The 25,911-nt window shown below is 35.1% G+C and overlaps 2 protein-coding genes and 1 pseudogene across 2 annotated transcripts; 1 reads left to right on the top strand and 2 right to left on the bottom strand.

The window, feature by feature from the left end:
* Positions 1-413: 413 nt before the first annotated feature.
* Positions 414-3,866, bottom strand: LOC117923222. Its single transcript, XM_034841447.1, has 5 exons — positions 3,370-3,866; positions 2,889-3,075; positions 1,689-1,720; positions 1,306-1,387; positions 414-1,160 (listed from the first exon to the last, which is right to left on the bottom strand). The coding sequence occupies exons 1-5, from the start codon at positions 3,859-3,861 to the stop codon at positions 646-648; spliced, it is 1,308 nt and encodes a 435-aa protein (XP_034697338.1). The 5' UTR covers positions 3,862-3,866; the 3' UTR covers positions 414-645.
* A 10,922-nt stretch (positions 3,867-14,788) lies between these two features.
* On the bottom strand, positions 14,789-24,474 carry LOC117923221 (annotated as a pseudogene).
* Positions 24,475-24,567: 93 nt separating this feature from the next.
* LOC117923749 (heavy metal-associated isoprenylated plant protein 6-like) lies at positions 24,568-25,632 on the top strand. Its single transcript, XM_034842185.1, has 3 exons — positions 24,568-24,610; positions 24,858-24,939; positions 25,065-25,632. Exons 1-3 carry the CDS (start codon positions 24,602-24,604, stop codon positions 25,565-25,567), a joined length of 594 nt encoding a protein of 197 aa, XP_034698076.1. The 5' UTR covers positions 24,568-24,601; the 3' UTR covers positions 25,568-25,632.
* Positions 25,633-25,911: the final 279 nt, after the last annotated feature.

The following is a 25,911-nucleotide window of genomic DNA, read 5'->3' as shown; positions in this document are numbered from 1 at the left end:
CAGAATCATTTTAGTGCACTGGTGGGGTCACGCTCTGTTGTGATGGATTAATGAAATATAGAAAAATGAAGGCATCTTTGAAAAATGGTTGTCTGATTAAAGGGGAAAATGATCGACAGCAACTTATGACAAAGAAGGTGTCAATGTTTGGATGTGGACTGCAGATAAGAATTCGCGAGGGAAATGTGCCCGTTTCATCTCTACTTTTGGATCCAGTTTTTGAGATAGTTTGAGGATTGAACCATTCAGTGTGTCTTCAAGAGATGGCGGTTTTCTGCCTAAACAAGCTGTAAACACAGAAAATTGGATTCTTAATTCAGTTAAGAGAATAAAAAGACTATCGAAAGCATCTTTTGTAAGGGCCCTGGTGAAGAACCGACTTGCAGAAGGCAACTTAAGTAAGTAAAAGAAAGTGAGATGCAACAGTATGGAAAGGAAATGGTCATAGAAAGACTTTTACTGTCTTACTCATCTAACGATGGAATCAACACTATTAGCCCACAAACATTATTATTAATCCTTTGGCCTATACAGCCTTGATGCTGTGGAGGAGAAAAGAACCCAAAAGGACTGATCACTGACTCGACACCCAACTGAGAAAAGGAAATAAAAAACCAGACAAGGACAGTCACGATGGAGAATGATTCACATGATGGTGAATGCTGGATTTTCTTCAGTAAAGAATTCACAGCGGCAACCATAGCTTCTGTTACAGCGACACCCAGAAGGCCAGCCATCATAGGATGGCACTAGCTTCAGATATCCATCATAAGATGGTGGTTGGCGCGGAATCCTACATCCATGGTGGCAGGGGCCACCACCGCGTCCCTCATAGCATGACTTACAACACACTCCAGGTGGATAGATGAATGGTGGATACCCTGTTACTGGAGTTGGCACCGGTACCTTTGGCTTGTCAGCTTGAGGTTTTGGTTTGTCAGCTGGAGGTTCTGGCTTGTCAGCTGGAGGTTTTGGCTTGTCAGCTGGAGGTTTTGGCTTGTCTGCTGGGGGTTTAGGCTTCTCGGGTTCTCTAACCTCAATACTTTGGATGATTTTGCCACCTTTGCAGATAAGCTTCGTTTTGATCTTCTCAGGGCAGTAGCATACTACTTTGATCATCACTGCGTTGTCCTTCTCATGGAAAGCATACTCTTTTATTTCTCTTGTTCATAAAATTCATCATCAAAATCAAAACGAACAGCTCAGTTCTTCATCCTTTCAACATTGCCCACAACCTCAAAATGCATCCAACATTCATAAAACCTCAAAATTCAACAACACCAAACACATATATAAGACTCTCACCAGGAATTTTACAGATCAGTTTCCTGATCTGCTTGCAACAGCGTTCACACCCTAGATCAACCTTCAGCACCATAATCGTACCCTGCGATAATATCAATTAAAAAAAATTAAAAAATCATTAGGAGAATCATCCAATAATGCCAGTGGTGCAGAGAAAACAGCAGATAAAAAGAACAAGAAAACAAAAACCTGATTCCAGCTTCCAAAACAAGTTTGGTATTATTTATTATTATTATTATTTTCAAAAACTGTTTATGAATTGGTTATGAAACAAGTTCATGATTAATAAAGAACAAAGGGCCAAACCCAGAATGATATATATGGAATTCAGATGAAAAAATCAATGGGCGTGAGGAAATTGAAGTGATTAGAGGCACAGAGACCTCTGCCATAGCGGTGAGTGGTGGGATCTGAACTCAGGATTGAGTTGAAGGAAGAACACGATTGGTTTGTTAAGTGGGAACGGGACAGGTCAGCTTGAGGTGACCCTCCTTAAATAGACCAAACTCTTTGAGCCTTTAGAGGTCAACTCAATGGGATTTAGACGTGGCATGAGTTGGCTAATTTTCGTTCTTGTCGTCATGTCGGACGGCCCACAATTGCTGGGTTTGATTGACCCCTCTCACCTTCCTTCTTAGCTTGCATTAAAAAAAAAAAAAAAAAAATGATATGTTGATGAGGTGCAATTATGGATCATGCACTCCCAACATGGGATCGTACACGTGTCCCAAATTTAAATTTCAAATGTCAAGTAATATCAAATTAGCATCGAAAGTAATGTAACCAAGTCGATTAATTAGTTATATTGGAATTAAGGTCCCAAAGATAATGTGTTTTCTAAGTTAACATAATGATAATAATAATAATAATATAATTTTATTTTTATTTTAAAATAACATCAAAGTCAAGAATTTTTTTTTATAATAACAATTTAATTTTTATATTTATAAATAATCAATGTCAATGTGGAGACAAAACTTATCTTTTATTGAATTTCAATACTTGAAAATATATTAAATTATATAAAATGATAATAATAATAATAATAATAATAATAATAACAAAATGAATTCCTTTATTTTTTTTACTATAATAATTTTTAAAAATGTTTAAAATTTTATTTATAAGCCTATATTTCACTTGAATGCAATTACCATATAAAATACAAAAAAAAAAAAAAAAAGATTGTTATTGAATAATGATAATTTAAATTTATTTTTGAAAATTAGATTTTCTACACAAGTGCATAAGCAATAGGAATTTTATTAAATTAGATTAGAGAATTTAATTTCGTTATTTTTTTTTTTTTACCCTAAGGACACTGTAATGCCACTACCAAACTTCAAATGAAAGAAACATTTTAGTACACTGGTGGGGTTACGCTCTTTTATAATGGATTAATGAAATATTAGAACATGAAGGCATCTTTGAAAAATGGTTTTGTTTGATTAAATGCGGATAATGGAGATAAAATCGACAGCAATTTACGACAACGAAGGGGTTAGAGTTTAGATGTGGACTGCAGCTGGTAGATGAGACAATGACTTGCAGAATTGTTTAGAGCCTACAAGATTATAAAGTACCAAAATGGTTGAAGAATTTTCCAGTACCAGAGCCAAGATCGCTCAATTGGCCCAGATAACTATTCATAAGGGAAATTGGTGGGGGAAATGTGCCTGTTTCATCTGTTCTGGATGTTCCGTACCAGTACTTTTTGAGGATCGAACCATTCAAGGTATCTCCAAGAGATGGCGGTTTTCTGCCTACAGGCTATAAACACAGAAAATTGGATGCTTATTCATTTAAAAGAGAATAAAAGGATCATCAAAAGCACATTTTGTTAGGGCCCTTTTGAAAATTGACTTGCAGAAGGCAACTTAGGAAAGTAAAAGAAAGTGAGATACGTACAGTTATGGAAAGGAAGTGGTTATAGAAAGACATTTAATTTTTCACTTGATGAATGTGAGAACAATATTCATTCATCTAAGGATGAAATCAACACCATTATTGGCCTATACAACCTTTATGTTGTGGACGATAAAAGAACCCAAAAGCACTGATTACTGGCTCAACACCCAACTGAGAGAAGGAATTAAAAAACCAGACAACGACAATCACATCAATGGAGTATGATTCACAGGATGGTGCATATGGGATTTCTTCAATACTCAAAGTAGATATGTTGCTAGAATTCACAGCGGCGACCGCAGCTTCTGTTACACCGACACCCAGAAGCCCAGCCATCATTGGATGGTGGTTGACGCGGAATCCCACAGCCATGGTGGCATGGTCCACCACAATGCCCTTCATGGCATGGCTTACAACACCCTCCAATTCGATAGCCTGGTGGGCACCCTGGTACGGGAGTTTGATTCTCTGCTGGAGGTTTTGGCTTCTGATCAGCTTCTTTTGGCTTGGCAGCTGGAGGTTTTGTCTTTCTGCTGGGGGTTTAGGTTTCTCGGGTTGCCTAATCTCGAGACTCTTGATGGTTTCGCCACCTTTGCTCTTAAGCTGCATTCCGATCTTCTCGGCGCTGGATGATAATATTTTGATCATCACTGCGTTTTGCTTCTCAAAGAAAGTCCAGTCTTGTATTTCTCTTGTTCATAGAATCCAACGTCAAAGTCAAAACGACCAACTTTTTCTTTCCCTTTGTATTCTCGGTTCTGCTATTTTTTTTTGTTGTACGGTCCCCAGATTTCAAACCAGATGCAAAGAGATTTAACTAGTAAATCTCTCCACGTGGAAGCATGACAACCACTCAAAACATAAAACAAAAAAGTTATTTTTACATATCTAACCTAACACAACATCACATTATGTTACATTCTCCCCCCTAATGTGATGTTCCTCTACACCCAAAAGCTTTCGGAAGTGAACAAACTTCTCTAAAGGCAATGCTTTAGTGAAGATATCAGCAACCTGCTTCTCTAATTTACAGTACATCAATTGAACCTCACCATCTGAAATAGCTTCTTTAATAAAATGATACTTCACTGCAATATGCCTAGTCCTACTATGAAGAACATAGTTTTTTGCAATGGCTATAGCAGATTTGTTGTCACAAAGTAGATATGTTGCTCATTTTGCTTCTTCTTGATGTCTTCTAAAATTCTTCTCAACCCCTTCATCTTCACAAAAATTACCAAATTGGCTCGAAGTATATTCCATTCCTCTATCACTTCTCAAGGTCTTTATGTAGCAACCACTTTGCTTTTCAACAAAACTCTTGAATTTTTTTGAAGATAGAGAACACTTCTGATTTTTGCTTCATGAAGAACACCTAAGTCATTCTTGTAAAATCATCAATAAACAATACAAAGTACTTTATTGTTGCCTTGAGAAGGTGTAGACATAGGCCCACATATATCAGTGTGAATTAACTCCAATACCTTCTTTGCTCTCCCAGCAACTCCCTTTGGAAATGATTGTCTATGATATTTCCCAAGAGCACAACCGTCACATACTTCATTCTTTTCTTCAATGGTGTTTGGTAATCCTTGTACCATCTTCCTTTGACAAAGCATCTTCAAGCTATTGAAGTTCAAGTGCCCAAATCTTCTATGCCACAACCAAGTTTCTTCAGCATCTTCCATTCTCAAAGCCACATTTTCAACATATTTGAAGACAATTGGAAAACTTCTATTTTTCTCCATCTTTATCTTCTTCACTAAATTTCTTCTCTGCTCCTTATCATAAATGGTGCACTCATTATCTTCAAAGTGAAGTTTATACCCATGCTCTACTAGTTGTCCCACACTCAACAAATTTTGCTCCAAGGCTGGTACAAGAAGAACATCTCTGATGTACTTGGTTCCCACTTTAGTTTAGATGTCAATTGTGCCTTTCCCTTTAACATTCACTAAATCACCATTACCCATTTTGACTTGTGAGTTGATGTTTGTATCCATGTCAAGGAAAATGTTTTTGTTACCAGTCATGTGGTTTGTGTAGCCACTGTCAAGGAACCACACATTATTCTTTTGCTCAACAGCACTTTGACAAGCATAAAACATGTTTTCATCAGCCTCTTTCTCCTCAGCACAACTTGCTTGTTGATTGTTCTTAAATCTGCAATCTTTTTTAACATGCCCAAATTTTTTACAATTGAAGCATTGAGGCTTCCCTTTGAACCAACAATCTTTTTCAACATGACTACTTCTTTTACAAATATTACACTTTGAGAATGATGAGCCTTCTTCGTTAGTGAACTTTCTTCCATAGTTGAATCTTCCTCTACCTCTTCCACCTCTTCCTTTTGCTCTTCCTCGCCTAGTTCTGCCACCTCTAGATGAATCACTTCTATTTTGATTGCTTATAGGTTTCCTTTCAACATTTCTGGAGTTAAGGCTTATTTTTTATTGGAATTCACTTTCTATTGATTTTTCAGAATGCCTCAATAATCTCTGTTCATAAGTTTTTAAAGACCCAAATAGCTCTTGTACATTGAGCAGTGAGAGATCTTTTGTTTCTTCAATCACAACCACAATTGGGTCAAATTTATCAGGTACACTGATCAAAAGTTTCTCAACGATTCTTTTATCACTAATTTTTTCACCATATGACTTCATCTGATTTACTAACTCCATAAATATGGAAGAAAACTCATTTAGAGTTTCATTCTCCTTCATTTTCATATTTTCCAGTTCTCTTCTTAAAGCTTGAAGTTTTACTGATCGGGTTCTTTTATCTCCTTGGAACTCCTGTTGAAGGATGTCCCATGCTTCTTTAGCTTTGGAAGCTTTCATAATTCTTGGAAAGATGTTGTTACCAATACCTTGTTGAATAAATAAGAGAACTTTTACATCCATTTTTTTCAATTCTTTCAACTGATCTTTTTCAATCGGAGTTTGTGTAATCACATTGTCAGGTTCATCAAAACCATTTTCAACCAAATCCCAAACATTCTTGAGACATAAATAATGTTTTCATTTTTACGCACCAAAAGTCATAATTTTCTCCTTCAAATAATGGAATAGAAGAAGGTTGAGAACTCATACTTGTAACACTTGTGCTGGCCATTGATCTACCCTTCAAGTCCTTGGTCCATCTGCTTCAAGATTGAGGGTTTTTAGCTACACAATCTGATTGTACAGAAACATCACCAATTCAGCTGCATTGTAGGTTCGGATTTGGGTCTTCGGATTAAAAGAAACCCTAGTATCCTTCCTTTCCGAAACAGAGGAAATTTCTTAAAATTCCATACACAAGAGGCATGTTGTAAGAGATAAAAGGGCTTGAAAAGAAGAAGTGGATTAGATTAGATTGGAAACAGCATAGTGGATTGAAGATTAGATTTTGTGAAATGGGTTGCTCTGATACCAATTCTGTTGGCTGTAGTTTCAACCTGAAACAGAGAAAGGCTATAAAAAGAAAAAATGGAAGAGTAACACCTGGGAATAGAGCTGGGAACAGAGGAGTTATGATAGTCCACACAAAAAACAGAGGACCCTTTTTCTTTCACTTTGTATTCTCGGTTCTGCTATTTTTTGTTGTACAGTCCCCATATTTCAAACCATGCAAAGAGATTTAACTTGAGTAAATCTCTCCACGTGGAAGCATGACAACCACTCAAAACATAAAACAAAAAAGTTATTTTTACATATATATAACCTAACACAGCATCACATTATGTTACATTCTTGATCTTCTCGTAACAGCATTTACACCCTAGATCAACCTTCAGCACCATAGTCGTAGCAGTTTATGAAGTACAAGTCAAACCTGTTAGTTGCTGTTTCATATCCACATGACATGCCTGTTCAAAGTACAAATAAAATCCCATCTTTATTTTTTGATGGTTACTACAAGAAGAAGAAAAATAAGCTCATTAGAACATCATTGGAAAGTCACAGCAAGCAGACAGCTGCAATTCCATCCACGTAAAGTTCCCTGCTGCTATTCTCAGTTCGTACCGGCTTCAAATTTCGGTACTGAACTTACTCATGCCCAAAGCTCCATGCAGCCATCCACCTGCATCCAAACCTCTGCCAGATTACCTTTGTTGGCCTCACATGCAGATTGAACAAGTCCATGGTTTGAGTTTGAGGTAAAGATCTTCTGAATTTGACGGTTCTAATTAAGAGTAAGGTCTCCCAACGGATTCTTTAGAAAATAGAAAACCTGATCCAAAGATTAAGCAAGCAAAGGTAATGCCAATCAATGCAAATGTTGCCAAAGCAAAGGTGAAAGTCGAAGAAGCAGCAAAGATGCAACTATGTGGAATCGAAATTGGGTTTCCTGCATTGTACAGTACACCACCCAATTGGGATCACCCTCATTAGTGACTGCCTATCTCCACCTAGGGCCTATGCGCATGTGTTTCCAATTTGTATGGCCACCCTATAGTTGCTACATGACCACCCGCTCTTTTTATTTGGTTCACTCGAAGAAATCTCAGTTGACAATTCCGATCCAAACCTGTCTCCTAGCCGAGATTTCATGTGACATGCACAGTTCCTCTCAGTTCTTTAAGACCCAGATCCTATAAGTCCCTCTCACCTTTGTTATCCATCGGGCTTGTGGTTTTAGGTGCATTCCTTCTTATTATCCATGCTCATAGCGGTTCAGGTGGATCCATCGATGACAAGGAGGCTTCAAGTAAAGTTGAAGGTGGTGTTGCATGCACATTAGAAACTCAGGGCCGTACCAATCAGGTTATTTTCAAGCTGTTTGAGAAAGGAGTAGTCCACTTAGACTGGTGGACCTTGAGAGGAGGTTCTTGATGTTCAACGGAGTGGTTCCAAGCCTTGAACGTACATCTATGAGTTGCATATATAGGTCATTATGATGAAAATCCAGATGCTGTAATTCCCTAAACAATCTACCACCTGACATGCCTTTAGTTCTTTTGCACCCCGGGCCTCACACCTATGAATTCCCCATGCTTGGCTACCTTGCAGTACCTAGAGTCACTGCACGCGTATCGTCTGGAGTTGGCAGAATGCTACGGCTCTCTTGCAGCTGCATGAAACTCAGCTTGACCGTGAGCATATGGAACTATGCTGGAAGTTTCAATATGGATTCCTCGTTTTGGTCTTGCCCATTCCCTGTCATTTGAATTTCCCGAGCTCATTTCAGTTTCAACTGATGAGAAGGCTCCATTAATCGATGTGGGAAAGCTTTTTGAAACTTGAAATCCGTCCTTAAGAAAGAATGTTTCCAATGATCAATCTTATTTCAGCTGATTTCATGGTAGCCGAATGAGCACTCAAATGACTGACCGACGCATAAAAGCTATGTGATTCCAGATGAAGATAAGCTATCATCTAGAGTCCAGAACCTCATCCTTTGCTTTCTACCACCTCATAAGCCATGAACCCCACGTGCATGTGATCACCATGCATGGGAGCGGCCAACCCCTTTCCAATTTGCTACTAAGCCTCTTCTATATCCACACCACTGCTCACTCCCCATTTGCTCCACCACCCACCACCCACCACCCACGCTCCCATAAACCCCTTCCCATTCATCCCCATCATGCATGAACCCCTATGTGCATCTCCCCCCAACATCACTCTACTAATCATTCCACATACTGACCGTACCCACTATTAACAACTAGTCACACACCAACCCGTTTTCAGTCTACAGAGTCATCATTCATATCTTTCAGATCAATAAGGGGCATCTGCATGGTATGCACCCTTCTGATCAGTCTTCCATCACTCCACATGGGGACCCAATTTAGACAAGTCGGGGTTTCATTCCATATGGCTCTTTTGTTTCAGCACCTTCAGGTGATGACATAAGAGTAAATGTTATAGAATGGAGAGAATCATAAAACAATTGAACAAGCAAAAAATATTAATTCATCTAGTTTTCAGGAACTTCAGCACTACTACCAGTCGAATTTAGAGAGAGGAATCCCTGGTACATCCGCTGCTATGAGCACATATAGTGACAAGATTCTTTCAGAAGCTGAATCATATGTCGCAACTTAGTGTTTTCTTCATGTAGTTAGCAACCCCAGTTTGCCAGAAGCTTGTTGATAACATTGAGATGGGAATGTCATGACCAAATTGATGAATACAAAATGTCAAGAGTTTGTGGTGATTAAAAGGAAGGCCATGAATGATGTAGGAAAGAGGTTCTGCAATGGTCAGTTCTTGACTGAGCTCAGTAAGCGAGTTTTTCATGAACAAGGTCATCACGAGGTTATAAACGTCAACCACTACTCAGGCTGCTAAGAATGACTCTGTTATGGTCTCCAAGAAAAAAAAAAAGAGTCAAGTGATGGTTCTGATTCAGATAGTAGCTCAGATGAGGAGGATGAAAAGACTTCAAAGGTTGCTTCTTAAGCTAAGAAGCTGCTACCTTCCAGCTAAGAGGATGTTGACAAATTGTTCATAAATATTTAAGCATCATGTCTCTGTTCATTTTGTTCGATTGGTTGTTGGAGTGATGCTGGTTATGTCAGTTTCTGTTGGCGTTAGTAGGACACCTTCCTGGGCCCTCACTGAAGAAAATCTCATTTTCTTAAGAGGCATAGAGTACAATTGACCGTGCATATGTTGACAAAGCATTTGATGGTCACAGTTGGCTTCGCTACAGAGAAAATGCACTGCGTAATGAACCAATGAACACACGAGAAGAGACATATATGGCAGTAAAGAAGATGATTCCCACACTTGATGATGTTTTCACTCGTTTTTTCGGAGCCTGACAAGTTTAAGAGTTTGTGGTCTGGAACTCAAGGTGCTCTTACAGGTGTAGGGTCGTCAATTGGATACCCTACTAGATTTGATGGATCACCTGCTGGGCTTTTTGTTATTTCAACTACTCTTGAAGGTCCAACAAATAGAGTTGACATGTTGTACAGAGGTGGAAGATGTCATTTCTATGAGTTTGACTGCTATTGTTATCCTCCTTGAGAAACATGAGATTGATCTAAAGCAAATTGGTGGCTAGAAATTGGCAGTGGACCGAGATAGACAAAAACAAGTCCATTGAGACCTTCCTAATGCAAAATTTTGAGGAATCTAGTGATACTGACATTGAAAGATTGGATTCAGCAAGCTATCAAATGGGACCTGCAACAACAATGGAGAAGATGGTTTTTGTCACTATGAAAGCCATGTAGGTTATGATTCATGTAGTTAAATTCGCCCTAAACTTCGTTTGCGCCAAGACTACATGCTGTTATTAGATAACATGATGCGCCAGTAGTGCAGTGGCACCCCGGGCCCACTCCTACATAGCCATGCATGGCTACCCTTCATTTTCAAAGCCCACGTGCTTCTTTTTCTTTACCTTCAAAACTATTTTCGAAAATCTAATTTTTAAATAATTTAACTTACAATTTTTCATCCTTAAAATTTTTAGGTCTCAAAAATCCCATTTTTCAATAAAATTTACAACCATTTTCTTTCCAGCAAGCATCATTTCATATTTTCCTAGATTTTTTTAAATGTTTTAAAATAAACATGAATTTAATTATATAATTTCAAATAATAAAATTTATGGAATTAATTCATATAAAAATAAATTGGGCTTTGGTGGGGACCCAACATCAGTGATGCTTTCTTTAAAAAATAAATTTGAGTAAAATACAATATCTATTAGTGATGGTTTCTTACTTTGTTTAGTGACATAAGTGATATACTTTGTACTCATTATTGTGTACTAACCCTATTTCATGATAGTGCTTTATTGTTTACTGCTAAGACATGTTTTCGCTCTCACTTTGACTATTCTCTATGCTTGTTTTGACTTCCAGTGAATGATCATTTTGGGTCTCCATTGATTTTCTTACCAATTGCCACACTTGCTTCATCTTATTTAGTATAGACCCATTTTAGGGATTTAGAGGGGCACTACAATCTTTACCGTACTTTCCCAATAAGTAACCTGACCCTCGAGTTCAGATTTGGTTTTTCACAAAATATATTTTCCAAATAAAGAGTCATATTTAGGGTTTTCTTTCTTATTTTGTTTTCCCTTTAAAAATAAAACAAAAATAAGTAGCAACTCCAAGTCATTTTATAAAAAATAAATCTTTTTCAAATAAAAAGTGAGTTTGTCGTCGAATGGAAATGCATGCACAAAATGTAGGGTCCGCAGACCCCTTGTAAATAGACCAAATTTTTTTAGTCTTCCGAAGTCAATCCAATGAAATGTGGAAACATGCCATGAGTGAGCTCACGTTCATTTCATCATCAAGTTTGTCGTTTGATAAAAGTACGATAGTTTAAAAAAATAATTTTAAACAATTTCTAAATTATCATTGTAAAAAAAATAATTCCAAACTTATCATAGTTTTTACAAAATAGGAGAGAGAGCGTTATTTCCTTTTAAAATCATTTATTTGAAAAATGATTTATATATTAAAAAAATCGTCTTTGGAAGATGTGTGGACCCTGCATTTCACTCGATGCGTTCCCACTCGATAGTGAAACTTGTTTTTTTATTTGTTTGGTGAAAATTTGATTTTTAGAAAAAGGTTTGGAGTTGCCACTTATTTTTGTTTTATTTTTTAAGTGAAAAACAAAATAAGAAAGAAAAACCCTAAGTGTGACTCCTAAAGGAAAAAACAAGTTTGTGAAAAACCGAGTCTGGGTCCAGGAGTCAAGTTACTTATTGGAAAGGTACGGTAAAAACCGTAACACTCCTCTAAGCCCCTAAAAATTGGTCTGCACTAAATAAGTTGAGGCAAGTATGGAAATTGATAAAGAAATTAATGGATACTAATGAAATGATCGAATAATAAAACAAATCGAGTATGAGAACGAACAAATAAATGAAGTAGAAGTGAGAGCATACCTTAGCAACAAATAATAGTGTACTATCATGGAAAATAGGTTAGCTCAAATATAAAATTATCACATGCATATCAAAGAACAAGACAAAGATCAAACAATATTCATTAAGTATAACAATTGACAATCAAAAGAGAAAACTCATATGTGGGGTCCCACCAAAGCCCAATTTATTTTGCATGAATTATTCTCACAAATTCAATTACTTTGGAATTATGAAAAATTCATTTTTGCTTATTTAAAATCAAGAGAAACAAAAAATTATTTGAAAATCAAAGAAAATTTATACAAGCACATACCAAAATGAGAATGACAGCAGACTTATTAAAATCAGGATTTTTGGCGACCTAAAATCCTAATAAAGGATGAAAAGTTGTAGAATTGAAAAAAAAAAAATTTGACAAGTGGAGTGGAATTAGAGTTTTGAAAATTAAATTTAAGAATTAGAATTTTGGAAATTAAATTTGAAGATGGAAATTTTCAAAAATAAATAAATAAATAATAATAATAAAAATAATAATGATTAAATAAATAAACGTGAAATTGGAATTTTGGAAATTAGGAATTAAGTTTGGAAATCGGAATTTTAAAGAATTATTTAAAGATGAAATTTTAAAAATAAATAAATAAATAGAATAATAATAATAAGGAAAATAACAATGATTAAATAAATAAATGTGAAAATTGGAATTTTGGAATTTGGGGATTAAATTTGGAAATCAGAATTTTGAAGAATTATTTAAAGATGGAATTTTAAAAATAAATAAATAAATAAATAAAATAATAATAATAACGAAGATAATAATGATTAAATAAATAAATGTGAAAATTTGAATTTTGAAAATTGGGAATTAAATTTGGAAGTTGGAATTTTGAAGAGTTATTTAAAGATGGAATTTTAAAAATATATAAATAAATAGAATAATAATAATAACGAAAATAACAATGATTAAATAAATAAATGTGAAAATTGGAATTTTGGAAATTAGGAATTAAATTTGGAAATTAGAATTTTGAAGAATTATTTAAAGATGGAATTTTAAAAATAAATAAATAAATAGAATAATAATAATAACGAAGATAATAATGATTAAATAAATAAATGTGAAAATTTGAATTTTGAAATTTGGGAATTAAATTTGGAAGTTGGAATTTTGAAGAGTTATTTAAAGATGGAATTTTAAAAATAAATAAATAAATAGAATAATAATAATAACGAAAATAATAATGATTACATAAATAAATGTGAAAATTGGAATTTTGGAAATTGAGAATTAAATTTGGAAATCGGAATTTTGAAGAGTTATTTAAAAAGATGGAATTTTAAAAATAGATAAATAGAATAGAATAATAATAATATTAACAAAAATAACAATGATTAAATAAATAAATATGAAAATTGGAATTTTGGAAATCGGAATTTCGAAGAATTATTTAAAGATGAAATTTTAAAAATAAATAAATAAATAAATAGAATAATAATAATAATAACGAAAATAATAATGATTGAATAAATAAATGTGAAAATTGGAATTTTGGAAATTGGGAATTAAGTTTGGAAATCGGAATTTTGAAGAATTATTTAAAGATGGAATTTAAAAAATAAATAAATAGAATAATAATAATAACAAAAATAACAATGATTAAATAAATAAATGTGAAAATTGAAATTTTGAAAATTGGGAATTAAATTTGAAAATCGGAAATTTGAAGAGTTATTTAAAAATGGAATTTTAGAAATAAATAAATAGAATAATAATAATAACGAAAATAACAATGATTAAATAAATAAATGTGAAAATTGAAATTTTGAAAATTGGGAATTAAATTTGGAAATCGAAAATTTGAAGAGTTATTTAAAGATGGAATTTTAAAAATAAAGAAAGAAATAAATAAATAGAATAATAATAATAACGAAAATAATAATGATTAAATAAATAAATGTGAAAATTGAAATTTTGGAAATTGAGAATTAAATTTGAAAATCAAAATTTTGAAGAGTTATTTAAATATGAAATTTTAAAAATAAATAAATAAATAGAATAGAATAATACTAATAATGAAAATAATAATAATTAAATAAATAAATGTGAAAATTGGAATTTTGAAAATTGAGAATTAAATTTGAAAATCGGACTTTTGAAGAATTATTTAAAGATAGAATTTTTAAAATTAAATTTGAAAATAATTAAAGTTTGGGAAGTCAAAGTTTTGAAAATTAAACTTGAAAAATGGGAGTTTTGAAAAATTAAATTGGAAAGAAATCGAAGTTTTGAAAATTAATTAAAAATTGGAATTTTGAAAATTAGTTTTAAAAGAAATCGGAGTTTTGAAAATTAAATTTGAAAATTAAAAATTTGGGAAAATTACACTTTGATATCAAAATATGAAGAATTAAAGAGGATGAGATGTGGTAATGGGTAGGTTTTTTTTGGTGGAAATCCTTATGGAATGATTTAGAATCAAAGCAAGTGGATGAGTAAGGCTCTTAAATCAGATGGTGGAAAATGGAGCATAGGAAAAAATGGTTTTTCATATCATGGTTGGCTTTTATGGATAAATAAAATAGAGAGAAAAAATTTGAGTAATGATGAAAACTGGAAATGGAGACTTCTAATATCATCCTCATTAAATGTTGTCCCCATGACAAACTAAAGTTAGCATTGGTGGCGTTTTATGATGAGAGATAAGAAGAAGACAAGTCTTTCTCTAACACAATTGATAAACTAAGCCTTTCTGGGAGACTTGGATGGCGACTTGGGTTCATTTGCTGTCTTGTCAATCTTCTTTGGCAGAAGAACATGGTTGATATTCAGCAGGACACCACCATGAGCAACAAAACATGCCTCAGGATTATTCTATGCTTTTGGTTATCCCATGCTGCATTTCCAGCCAACTCCAAAACCTCAGTTGCTAGGTACTCCAGCACGACAGCAAGGTAGACTTAGACACCGGTTCCAACGCGTTGAGAATAATGGCCTTTCTTGAGGTATCTGTCGATACAACCGATCGGGAATTGAAGACCAGCCTTGACGGGCCAGGATATGGGTTTCTTCTTGGGACCACTGCCCTTCCTTCCTCCGGCACCCTTCTTCACCTTTTCAGCGGCCTCCACTTCTCGAGTACAATCGGCAGAAAATCAAATTCCAGAAAAAAAAAAAAAAAAAAGGAAGCATCATTTGAAACGAGCAATTCGATATATAGAGATGGAGATAGAAATATAGATGCAGATAAATGAACAACCCAGAATAGAGTATAACTAACATCAGAATAAAAAAAAAATGAAATGGCTCATTAAATGGAAACCCATTCCATGTTGAAATCAATGGGTTCCAAGACCAGTGATTCAATCATCTCCTATTGAAAAGTGAGCCATTTCAGATCAAAACATGAAAGAAAAACAGTGCAACATCATATCCATTCCAAACAAATCAAACAGTGATCAGAATCCATCAAAAAGCCTGAAGAACATAGTGATGAAGAGAATAAATAAGGAATCTGCCTGGAAACGGCACTTGAAAGTGCTCATCCAAGCTCTGTTTTCACTTTCTCCAGAATTTTTTCATTTTCCTGTTTTTTTTTTTGTTCTCCTAGCTCTCACTCTCACCTGCTAAAAAAAAAACTCTTTCTCTCTTCCACTCATTTTTTCCCGTTTTTCTATTTCTCTCCCCAAACAATCCCTTTTTTGCTCCGGAACTCAAAATCTCTATATCACTTCCTCTGGCGTTTCTCTTTCTGTCCGATCTAGCCGCCAAAATAGCTCACCCATGCTCTGTTTTCCTTTCACTTCCGGTCTCATCTGGCCACCCAAAAAACAGCTCATTCTCTAGGTGGTCAGAAAAAAAAAAAGAATTCTTATCCAATGAGGTCCACAATATGATTTCTAAAATTCATTTTTTTAAAAAATTACACACTATAAACTTTTGAATAGACAATTTCTAAAAATTCCTATCCCTTTTTCTAAAATTCATTCTTCAAGAGACGATTTCTCAAAAAAAAGAAAAAAAAAAAGATAAATTATCTCTTGAATAGACGATTTTCTCAAAAAAGAAAATATTTGGGAGATATCATCTCTTTAAGAAAAAAAAAAATCCAATTTTCTATATATATATATCTATATATTATAAAATTAGTTAATTTTATTTACTAAATTGAATATATAAAAAATTATAATTATTGAGATATTTATCAACAATAATATTTATAAAAATATAAATTATGTTTAATATTTAAATATTGATTTTTTTTTTTAATTTCTTTATTGATGGTTCATATGAACAAGGTAGCTTGTTGAATCATCAGACTCTGCATAAGAATTTTCTTGGGAAAAGCTTGAGCTTCCTTCTTCAAGGATTTTCTGGAAATCTTGAGGGGTCTTAGCTGCTGCGAGCATAGCTTGTAGTTGTTGCTTTTTGAGGAGAAACTGAGACATATCATCACTGGCTGAGACTTGTGTGGGGTTCTTGAGGAAATACTGCTTGACTGCATCAATAGATGCATCATTTTTCAAGGCATCCCACCATTTAGTTTTAAAAGTCCTTCCCAGATATGGAAAGACTGCTGATTTGTCTATAATGATAATATAGTCCCACTGGACTATCCAAGCTAGACCAAAATTGCTGAAAAAGAATAGTAAAGGGGGAAAAGCTGAAAGTTCTCTAGGAATATCAAAAGAACTTTTGAATAGCTCAAAGCCATCCAGGATGGGCTTAGGAAGAATCTTAATAGTCGGACCATAATAAGTCCACCAACTGTAGAACCAAAATGGGAAAGAGAAAAGATGATTCTTAGATGGAAAATAGAACATCCATGAATGATGGAAGTCCCTATTCTGGATCAGAAAAGCATTAAACCATGCTCTCTGATAATCCCAATAATTAAAAAACCTTGGCTTTGATGGTTCAGAAAATTCCCTTGAAAGATTAGGATTTCCATCCCATTGCTTGACAGTAAGAATCTTATAGATATGGCAGGTGGAGAATGCCAAACCCATATTGCTGAATTTGTCAGCATGATGCTTAATTTTAACAGAACCAGTTTCTGTAAGGATTGCTTCATAAAACTCTCTTGTTTTTAAAATATCACCAGAGGGATAATGAAAATTTTCTTGAAAAGCTTTTGCAGCAATCTCTCTAGGGTTTTCAGAGAAAAATTCTCTTTCTATAACCAAAAGAGCTTGATTTAAATCATTTTGCCAATATCTTGATTTTGTTGAAAGAGGTGTGGGGTTGGCAGCCACCACAATTTGCTTGTTTGAAAAAGAGGAGCTTGATGCTAATTCCTTTTGAGAGGGATTAACCTTAGTGACAAAAGAGGAGCTTGATGCTAATTCCTTTTGAGAGGGATTAGCCTTAGTGACTTGCTTGAAGGTTTGGGACCCTGAAATAACTGGGTACTGGGTGGCCTTGACTGGATTAGCTGGATCAGAATGATCATAGTACAAGGTCATCATCTTGTTAGGCATAGGGTTAGAAGAATGAAGCCTTGCTTCTTCTTCTTCAACTTGTTGGCTCCATAGCATTTTATGGGGAGAAGGAGCTTGACTGGATTGGGTTTTCTGGTTAGGAGCTTGGGTATTCTTTTTAGGGGCCATGGTCTCATGAACCCTGCAAATTCCACGAGTTGAGTGATTAGGAATGAAACTTTCTCCTTTAATAAACTTAATTTGAAAATTAGGGTTTAAAATAATCCAATCAGTTAAATTATACTTAAAAGCCATATACTTAATTGTTTTCTCAGATATGAAAACAACTTTTAAAATTCCTTAATTCAAAATATCAGTTTGAAATTTTGAAATGCATAAAGGAATGCTTAAAATATTATTTATAATGAGATTATGAATGAATTGGGTACCTAATATCTTAGGTGGATCTTCTATTCTAACCAGATTAATTTCTTGATCACAAAGAGTGATGTTTTCAACAGGATTAGCAAATTCAAAAAGAATTTCCTTATCAAAAAGCTTTGTTCTTATACCTTGGTTATCTACCCGCAAGGAATAAATAGAGCTTAAGAAGGGTATTCCTAGGAGAGCTTTTTCCTTAAGATCCTTAACAAGGATGAAGGTTTGCTTAATACAGATGTCATGGTTACGGATATGAACATCTGTTAATTTATACTTAATGGCAAGTCTTTTGCCATTGGCTCCAAATAGAGACTGACTAGTCTCTTCGCATAAAGGAATAGGTACAAAACCTTCTTGAAGGCAATTATCAACTGCTCCTGAATCAATCAAAGCAATAATATCAAAGACAAATTTATCTTTGACTACTATAGTAAGGGAGATTTCCCACCTTTGGAAGATAACCCTACTCACAGTATTCAAAAAAGTATTTGTCTCATTATCATTAACATGAGAAGATTCTGGAATATCCATGAGGTTTCCTTGGTTGACAATTCTATTGATTTGATCTTGGAGATCAGAGAGACCTAGACTTATGAATTGTCTTAACTCCTTAATCTCCTTTTTATGCTGTTTAACTTATTCATGAAGTTCCTTAATGCTGACTTCCTTGGGAGACTGTTGGTCAAACCTGTTTAAGATATCATTAAGGTTATAAGGATTAACAGTCTTCTTGGCTTCTACCTTAACAACAGATTTTTTAAAAACTTCATAAAAATTTTGCTTAGTCTTTTCATCTTCAACTTTTCTTAAAGTATCTAGGATGAATTCTTGATCTTGGCTTATGACATTTATAGTTTTAGGACGACAATTACAATTACCTTTAATACATTCGGCTTGGTCACTAGAAGATTGGCTAGAAACTTCACCACTACTGTCTAGTTGATTAATGTCATCTTCATTATCTGAATCAGTTCTTGATTCAGAATCTGTGGAGTTTAACATTACCTTACAAAGCATATTTTTTAGGTCATCTGAGACACTTAAGTTATTAATCTTTTGCTTAACTCTACAATCTTTTTTATAATGGCCAACTTTGCCACATTTAAAACAGATAATTGGCTTGACATCTAAAGGAGTTTCTACCTTTTTCTGGGTATCTTTGTTGACCCTTCTTTAGAAGTGTCTTGACTGCTTAGTATCATTCATCCTATAGTTGTCATGGGTACCTCTCTTATTGTGGTAAAACTTATCTTTGCTAGGCTTCCTGCTTGGTTTTTGCTTAGAGGGAGGCATAGTTTCCTTTTGGCTGAAACCAAACTGGCTACAGAATGATCCAAATTCATTCTTGTAGATTTTTTTGTTCATTCTTCATTTGTTGCTTAAGCTTGAAGTCATTGCACAACTTAATCCCTTCAGCTGTGACAATGCTTATAATCTCACCATAGGTTAGCTTATCATAAGGGATTTGACCATTATACTGTTCCCTTATCTTGATCCTAATTCTCTCAGAGAAAAGCTTGGGTAATCCTAAGATGAATTTTTCTTTCCAAAAAGACTGGTTACAATCTGACCTTAGCATGAATTTGGTTAGGAAGACTTCCTTATACCACCTAAAATCATGAAGCTTAGGACACTTAAGGTTGGTTAAGAGATTTGCAGTTTTATCCTTAATTTTTGCAGGATCTCCAATGAAGTGCTTGGATATTGAGTAGATTAGAGTAGCCACTGCATCCTCTATATCTTGGCCATCTTCGTCCTTAACAACTTCACTATTCTCATTAATCCTATAAGCTTTAAGGATACTATTTCTATCATCAAAAGTGAGATAATTATCCCACCAACCCTTAAGCTGACCTATAAACCCAGCAACAATGGTCTGAGCTACAGCATGATCTGGCAGTCTATTGTTTAATTTATAGGTTGTACTTACCATGGTCATCTCTTGAAGCTTAGTGAGTATGTTATACTCGGTCATACCGTCTATGTTCCATTCATAGATAGTACCACTGGTGTATGAGGCTTGAGTATACTGATTTCTGTCCTCAAACTGCATGTCAGGAAAAGTAGGTCTAGGATAGTAATTCCTAGTCTTAAAGGTTTCTAAATTGTTAATATCTTTTGAAATAATTTGATTATGGGGTTCCTTAAACATTTTAATTAGTTCATTAGCTTCTTCTTCTGAACTAATATCACCTTTAACCATATTGATTCTCTTATGAGGTTGGACAGTCAAAGGGGCAACCAGATTATCCTTAATCTTCTGATTAATCCTATCAACAAAGGCTTGGTTGATTTGGGGATTTTCTTGGAATTCCTTAGAAAATTCAAAGGACTCAGTGATCTTATGCTTACAAGGATAATCTGGATATTCCTCTTGTTTGAAGAGTTCAAACCAAATCCAAAACTTAATATTTTTCTTTTCTTGTCTTAATTAGGCATAGAATTCTTCTTGGTAAATGGTTCTAATGACCTTAGGGACAGTGCTAAAGAACCAATCATTTCTTTGCTTATTGACTTCAGAATAGAAGTATTTTCTTAAGAGATCCTTGTTGATCTTAAATTCTTCATCACTTAGGCTTATTGTGTTAATCATTTGGGAATAGGTAGGAGACATAACAGGGGACTCATCCTGTTGGGATTCCTGAGTAGACTCATTTTCCTCAGTGTAAAATGGTCTAGCCACGTTGGTGTGACTTCTGACACCTGTTAGCTTAATATTCTTAGGATTTCCTGAGCTGGAACCTTCTTCTTCCCTAGTGGTCTAATTGGGATGGAAGAGCTTGAAGCTCTAGAGGGTTCATAAACAGAAACTCTAGGACTGCTAGAATGTTTGAAAGAGTTGGAGAAAACCAGTTCTCCTCCTCCATCAAGATATTGAACAATCTGTTCAATACTTTCAGAACGCTGTGCTATGGTTGGAACAGCATTAGCAAAATGCCAATTTTCAGGAAACTCAACATCTTTCCACAAGATCTTCTTGGGGATGATGAAATCTGACTTATCTAGCATATCTGAGTGAAAGTAAGTGGTCTCACCTTTAGGACTGGTGCAAAGAGCTCCAGATCCAACGCTTGTGTTCATGCTCTTATAGGCAAACCTGGTTATGATTGAAACAGGACTGTTTCCTGGTTTGATCTTAAAGCCATGGGTCTTAATATGCAGGACAACTGAATCTAAGATGTTTGCATCTCTTATTCTAACTGTGAAGTTAGGATAGCACTGGAAATAAACTGGGCCATCATTCAGTCTAACTTGGATTGCACCTATAATAGAATCTCGATATTTGAGATGCCTATTATCCCTTAAACACATGACAATAGAGGTGTTTAAACCTAATCTTGTCAAAGGCTTAGCTGCTACTTGAATCATACCAAAGTGTATGAAATTATAGCCATCTCTCTTATGCTTTTCAATGGATCTGTTATCTAGAAGTCTTATGACTTGGTCGTCTTGTTCTAAGCTGACTGACATTTCAGAGGTCTTGATGGTATAATCTATGAAGAACTTAAAGGTTCATTTCTTATAAATTTCTTGATTAGACACCTTGGGTAACTTCCAATTATCTAAATCATTTTGGATCTTAGGATAATTGATCTCTTCACTGTTTACAATAGTATCTTGAGAATCACTGGATCTCCTAGACATGGTTCGGAAAATTGAACTCATTTTAGGGTTTTGATCTAGAGCCTAATAGCAGATTGACAAACCTTATGAGACGTCACCCCAACCCTCTTACAGCCTAACAAACGCCTATCCACGGCTAACAACGGCTCAACCGGCAGGGCTCGCGCTCCTAGGCACACTGCTACCTATCCTAGGATAGGCCAAGAACACCCAAAACAAGACCCAACTTCCCTTCCCGATGGCTCTGATACCATAGACACCCAGGACAAGGTCATATGCAATGAAAACAAGAATTATGCCATGATTCAAAACAAAGAAGATGGTTAGAAAATACAAAAGATATCCAACCAGAAATTTAAAGAGAAGGAACAAAAAAACTTGTTAGTTCATGATAAGCTTAAAACCGACCATGTAGGCGGTATAAAATAAAAAACATAAAACCGACCATGTAGGCGGTACAAAATAAAAAACATAAAATTAAAATCAAATTAATTAAAAACCATCCATATAGGAGGTAATCAAAACATACTTATATTATACATAAGGAGAAATATCTTACAATGGACGAGGGTAGGAAAGCTTGAAGAAAGCTTGAAAGCTTGAAGGGATTACATGATGAGAGAGAAAGAAGAGAGAAGAGAGAGCATAGGCGGAGCTCCTAATGGATCATCGCTCAGAATATATTCCTCCCTGATCAGCAGTCATTTCAGCTGAAAACAAGATTCCGGGTTAATAGTCAAAAGTTCTACAGTTCCCTGTTACTGTTCACTTTTACTATTCAAGCACTATTCAAGCACGGGTCTACTGTTCATTATTACTATTCAAGATTCCTTTTTGCCTATTTAAGAAGGCTCGGTCCTCATTTGTAAGAACACTTAAATTTTCTCTCATAAGCCTATGCTCTCCCTTCTCCCTTCTTGAAAAGCTTTTGCAGCAATCTCTCTGGGGTTTTCAGAGAAATATTCTCTTTCTATAACCAAAAGAGCTTGATTTAAATCATTTTGCCAATATCTTGATTTTGTTGAAAGAGGTGTGGGGTTGGCAGCCACCACAATTTGCTTGTTTGAAAAAGAGGAGCTTGATGCTAATTCCTTTTGAGAGGGATTAGCCTTAATGACAAAAGAGGAGCTTGTATGAAGAGATGAAGATCTGTTTTTCTTCTGCTGAGGACTTAGCCTTTTCCAAAATTAGGAGACGTAGTTTTGGCTGAAGAAAGTATAGATTCTCTGTCTTATGATGATACATCCTTAGCATACGGTAACCCAACTCTTCCTCACTCAATTTATCATTCACCAGTGGGGTAGAATGCTTATTCTCACCATTTTCCAGTAGGGAAAATGAGGCTTGAGCTTTTAGAATCTGCAACAATGAGATGTCCCATATTTCTTTATTCAAAAGTTCTTTTGATATTCTTAGAGAACTTTCAGCTTTTCCCCCTTTACTATTATTTTTCAGCAATTTTGGCCTAGTTTGGATAGTCCAGTGGGACTATATTATCATTACAGACGAATCAACAGCCTTTCAAGAGTCTCATACCTTCCCTGCCATTCAAAAATGCAATTGATATAATCAGATAAAGTGTTAGTATTGTTAAAAGATGGATTTGTGGGGAAGGAATCTTCCACAAAAGGTAGAGATTCCGAGCTTGAATCTATATCCCTACTAGGGGATGCTGAAGGAATGTGATGATTGAAGTGGCTGGAAGCACCTGTTACCTCAGAATGGTCATAATAAAGTGGCATGAATTTTTTAGAAAGAGCTGAATGGGAAATCTTAGAACCTGTAGGTTTAATGGACCTAAGAGGTTGTTTGTCTTTCTTGGGGGCCATGTTCTTGTGTGAATCCTGCAAAAATTCACGGGTTAGGAAATCAGGGATTGAGTTACATTCTCCTTTAATATACTCAATTTGAAAATTAGGGTTTAAAATAATCCAATAAGTTAAATTATACTTAAAAGCTATATACTTAATTGTTTTCTCAGATGTGAAAACAACTTTTAAAATTCCTTGGTTCAAAATATCAGTTTGAAAATTTGAAATGCATAAAATGCTTAAAATATCATTTATAATGAGATTATGAATGAACTGGGTACCTAATATCTTAGGTGGATCATCTATTCTAACCCTTGGTTATCTACCCACAAGGGATAAATAGAGCTTAAGAAGGGTATTCCTAGGAGGGCTTTTTCCTTAAGATCCTTAATAAGGATAAAGGTTTGCTTAATACAGATGTCATGGTTACGGATATGAACATCTGTTAATTTATACTTAATGGCAAGTCTTTTGCCATTGGCTCCAACTAGAGACTGACTAGTCTCTTCGCATAAAGGAATAGGTACAAGACCTTCTTGAAGGCAATTTTCAGTTGCTCCTGAATCAATCAAAGCAATAATATCAAAGACAAATTTATCTTTGACTACTATAGTAAGGGAGATTTCCCACCTTTGGAAGATAACCCTACTCGCAGTATTCAAAAAAGTATCTCTCTCATTATCATTAACATGAGAAGATTCTGGAATATCCATGAGGTTTCCTTGGTTGACAATTCTATTGATTTGATCTTGGAGATCAGAGAAACCTAGACTTATGAATTGTCTTAACTCCTTAATCTCCTTGATATATATATATATTTGATGCATGTTATTTAATAAAATGCTAACTTATCCGAGATGCTGATGATTGCGATATTTTACGATATTTTAAATAATAATATCAATAATTAGAAATATATCGATTTTTTGATTTTATAAAAATTATATATATATATATATATATATAGTCATAGCAAGTCATACTAGTCCCATCCGGGGGTGAATGATCATCATTGTACCTGACCAGCCTGAGAAAAACGTGGTGGACAAAGCCAACTCATGCAGATAAAATGGTTGTGAGCCATCCCACGTAACGACAAACTGGATGATGAAACGAACCTGAGCTCACTCATGCCACGTTTCCACATTTCATTGGGTTGACTTGTAAAGACTCAAAAAGTTTGGTCTACTTAAAGGGGGGTCACCTCAGCCTAGCTACTCAATACTCAATTCTGAGCTCGGATCCCATCACTCGCAGCGATGGCAGAGGTCTCCGCGCCCCTAATCTCTTCACTCCCTTCACGCCTGAAAAAGTTCAAACATGTTTTGAAAACAAATTCTGGAAAAACTGTTTGTTTTCAAAATAGTATATTATAATATCAAACATATTTTGGAACCTGGAATGAGGTTTTTGTTTTCTTGTTATTTTCATCTGCTGTTTTCTCCGCACCACGTACTGACATTATTGGATAATTCTTGTAATGATTTCTAATTTTTTTGATTGATAATATCGCAGGGTACGATTATGGTGCTGAAGGTTGATCTAGGGTGCAAACGCTGCTACAGGAAGATCAAGAAACTGCTCTGTAAATTTCCTGGTGAGAGTCTTACATATATATGCGTGTGTTTGGTATAGTTGAATTTTGAGATTGTGGGCAATGTTGAAAGGATGAAGAAATGAGTTGTTTGTTTTGATTTTGGTGTTGAATTTTATGAACAAGAGAAATACGAGATCAGACTTTCGATGAGAAGGAAGACACCGTGATAATCAAAGTAGTATGCTGCTGCCCTGAGAAAATCAGAACGAAGCTTATCTGCAAAGGTGGCGATTCCATCAAGGGTATCGAGGTTAGAACACCCGTGAATCCAAAACTTCCACCTGACAAGCCAAAAAAGACTGACGAGAAGCAAAAACCTGCAAAAGACAAGCCAAAGAAGACTGATGAGGAGCCTAAGCATGAGAAAAAGAAACAGGAACGGGCACCGGTGCCAACTCCAGTACCAGAATATCCAACTGGAGTGTGCTGTAAGTCATGCTATGAGGGACGTCATGGTGGCCCCTGCCACCATGGATATGGAATTCCGCACCAACCACCATCTTATGATGGATATATAAGGCTAGTGCCATCCTATGATGGCTGGGCTTCTGGGTGTCGCTGTGACAGAAGCTATGGTTGCCGCTGTGAATTCGTTATTGAAGAAAATCCCACATGCACCATCCTGTGAATCATACTCCATCGTGATTGTCGTTGTCTGGTGTTTTTAATTCCTTTTCTCAGTTGGGTGTTGAGTAGGTGATTGGTTCTTTTGGGTTCTTTTCTCTTCCACAACATCACTGTATAGGCCAATAATGTTTGTGGACTAATAAAAACAGAAAAGAAAATTTTCGCTTTGTATCAAATTAGGGTTATATAAAAAGATATTTATACTAATTTTGACTAATAAAATTCTAAAAATACCCCAACCGTACCAGGGGGCACGTTGACACCCTACATCCCCCAACCTATCATTCGCCCTCAATACGATTTTTTTTTGTTTTTAAAATCCCATTAAATCTTAATCATGCATAA

This window comes from Vitis riparia, chromosome 10 (assembly GCF_004353265.1).
Source record: "Vitis riparia cultivar Riparia Gloire de Montpellier isolate 1030 chromosome 10, EGFV_Vit.rip_1.0, whole genome shotgun sequence".
NCBI classification, from domain to species: domain Eukaryota; kingdom Viridiplantae; phylum Streptophyta; class Magnoliopsida; order Vitales; family Vitaceae; genus Vitis; species Vitis riparia.
The sequence above is the reverse complement of the archived record's forward strand: the minus strand, read 5'-3'. Positions and strand labels throughout refer to the sequence as shown.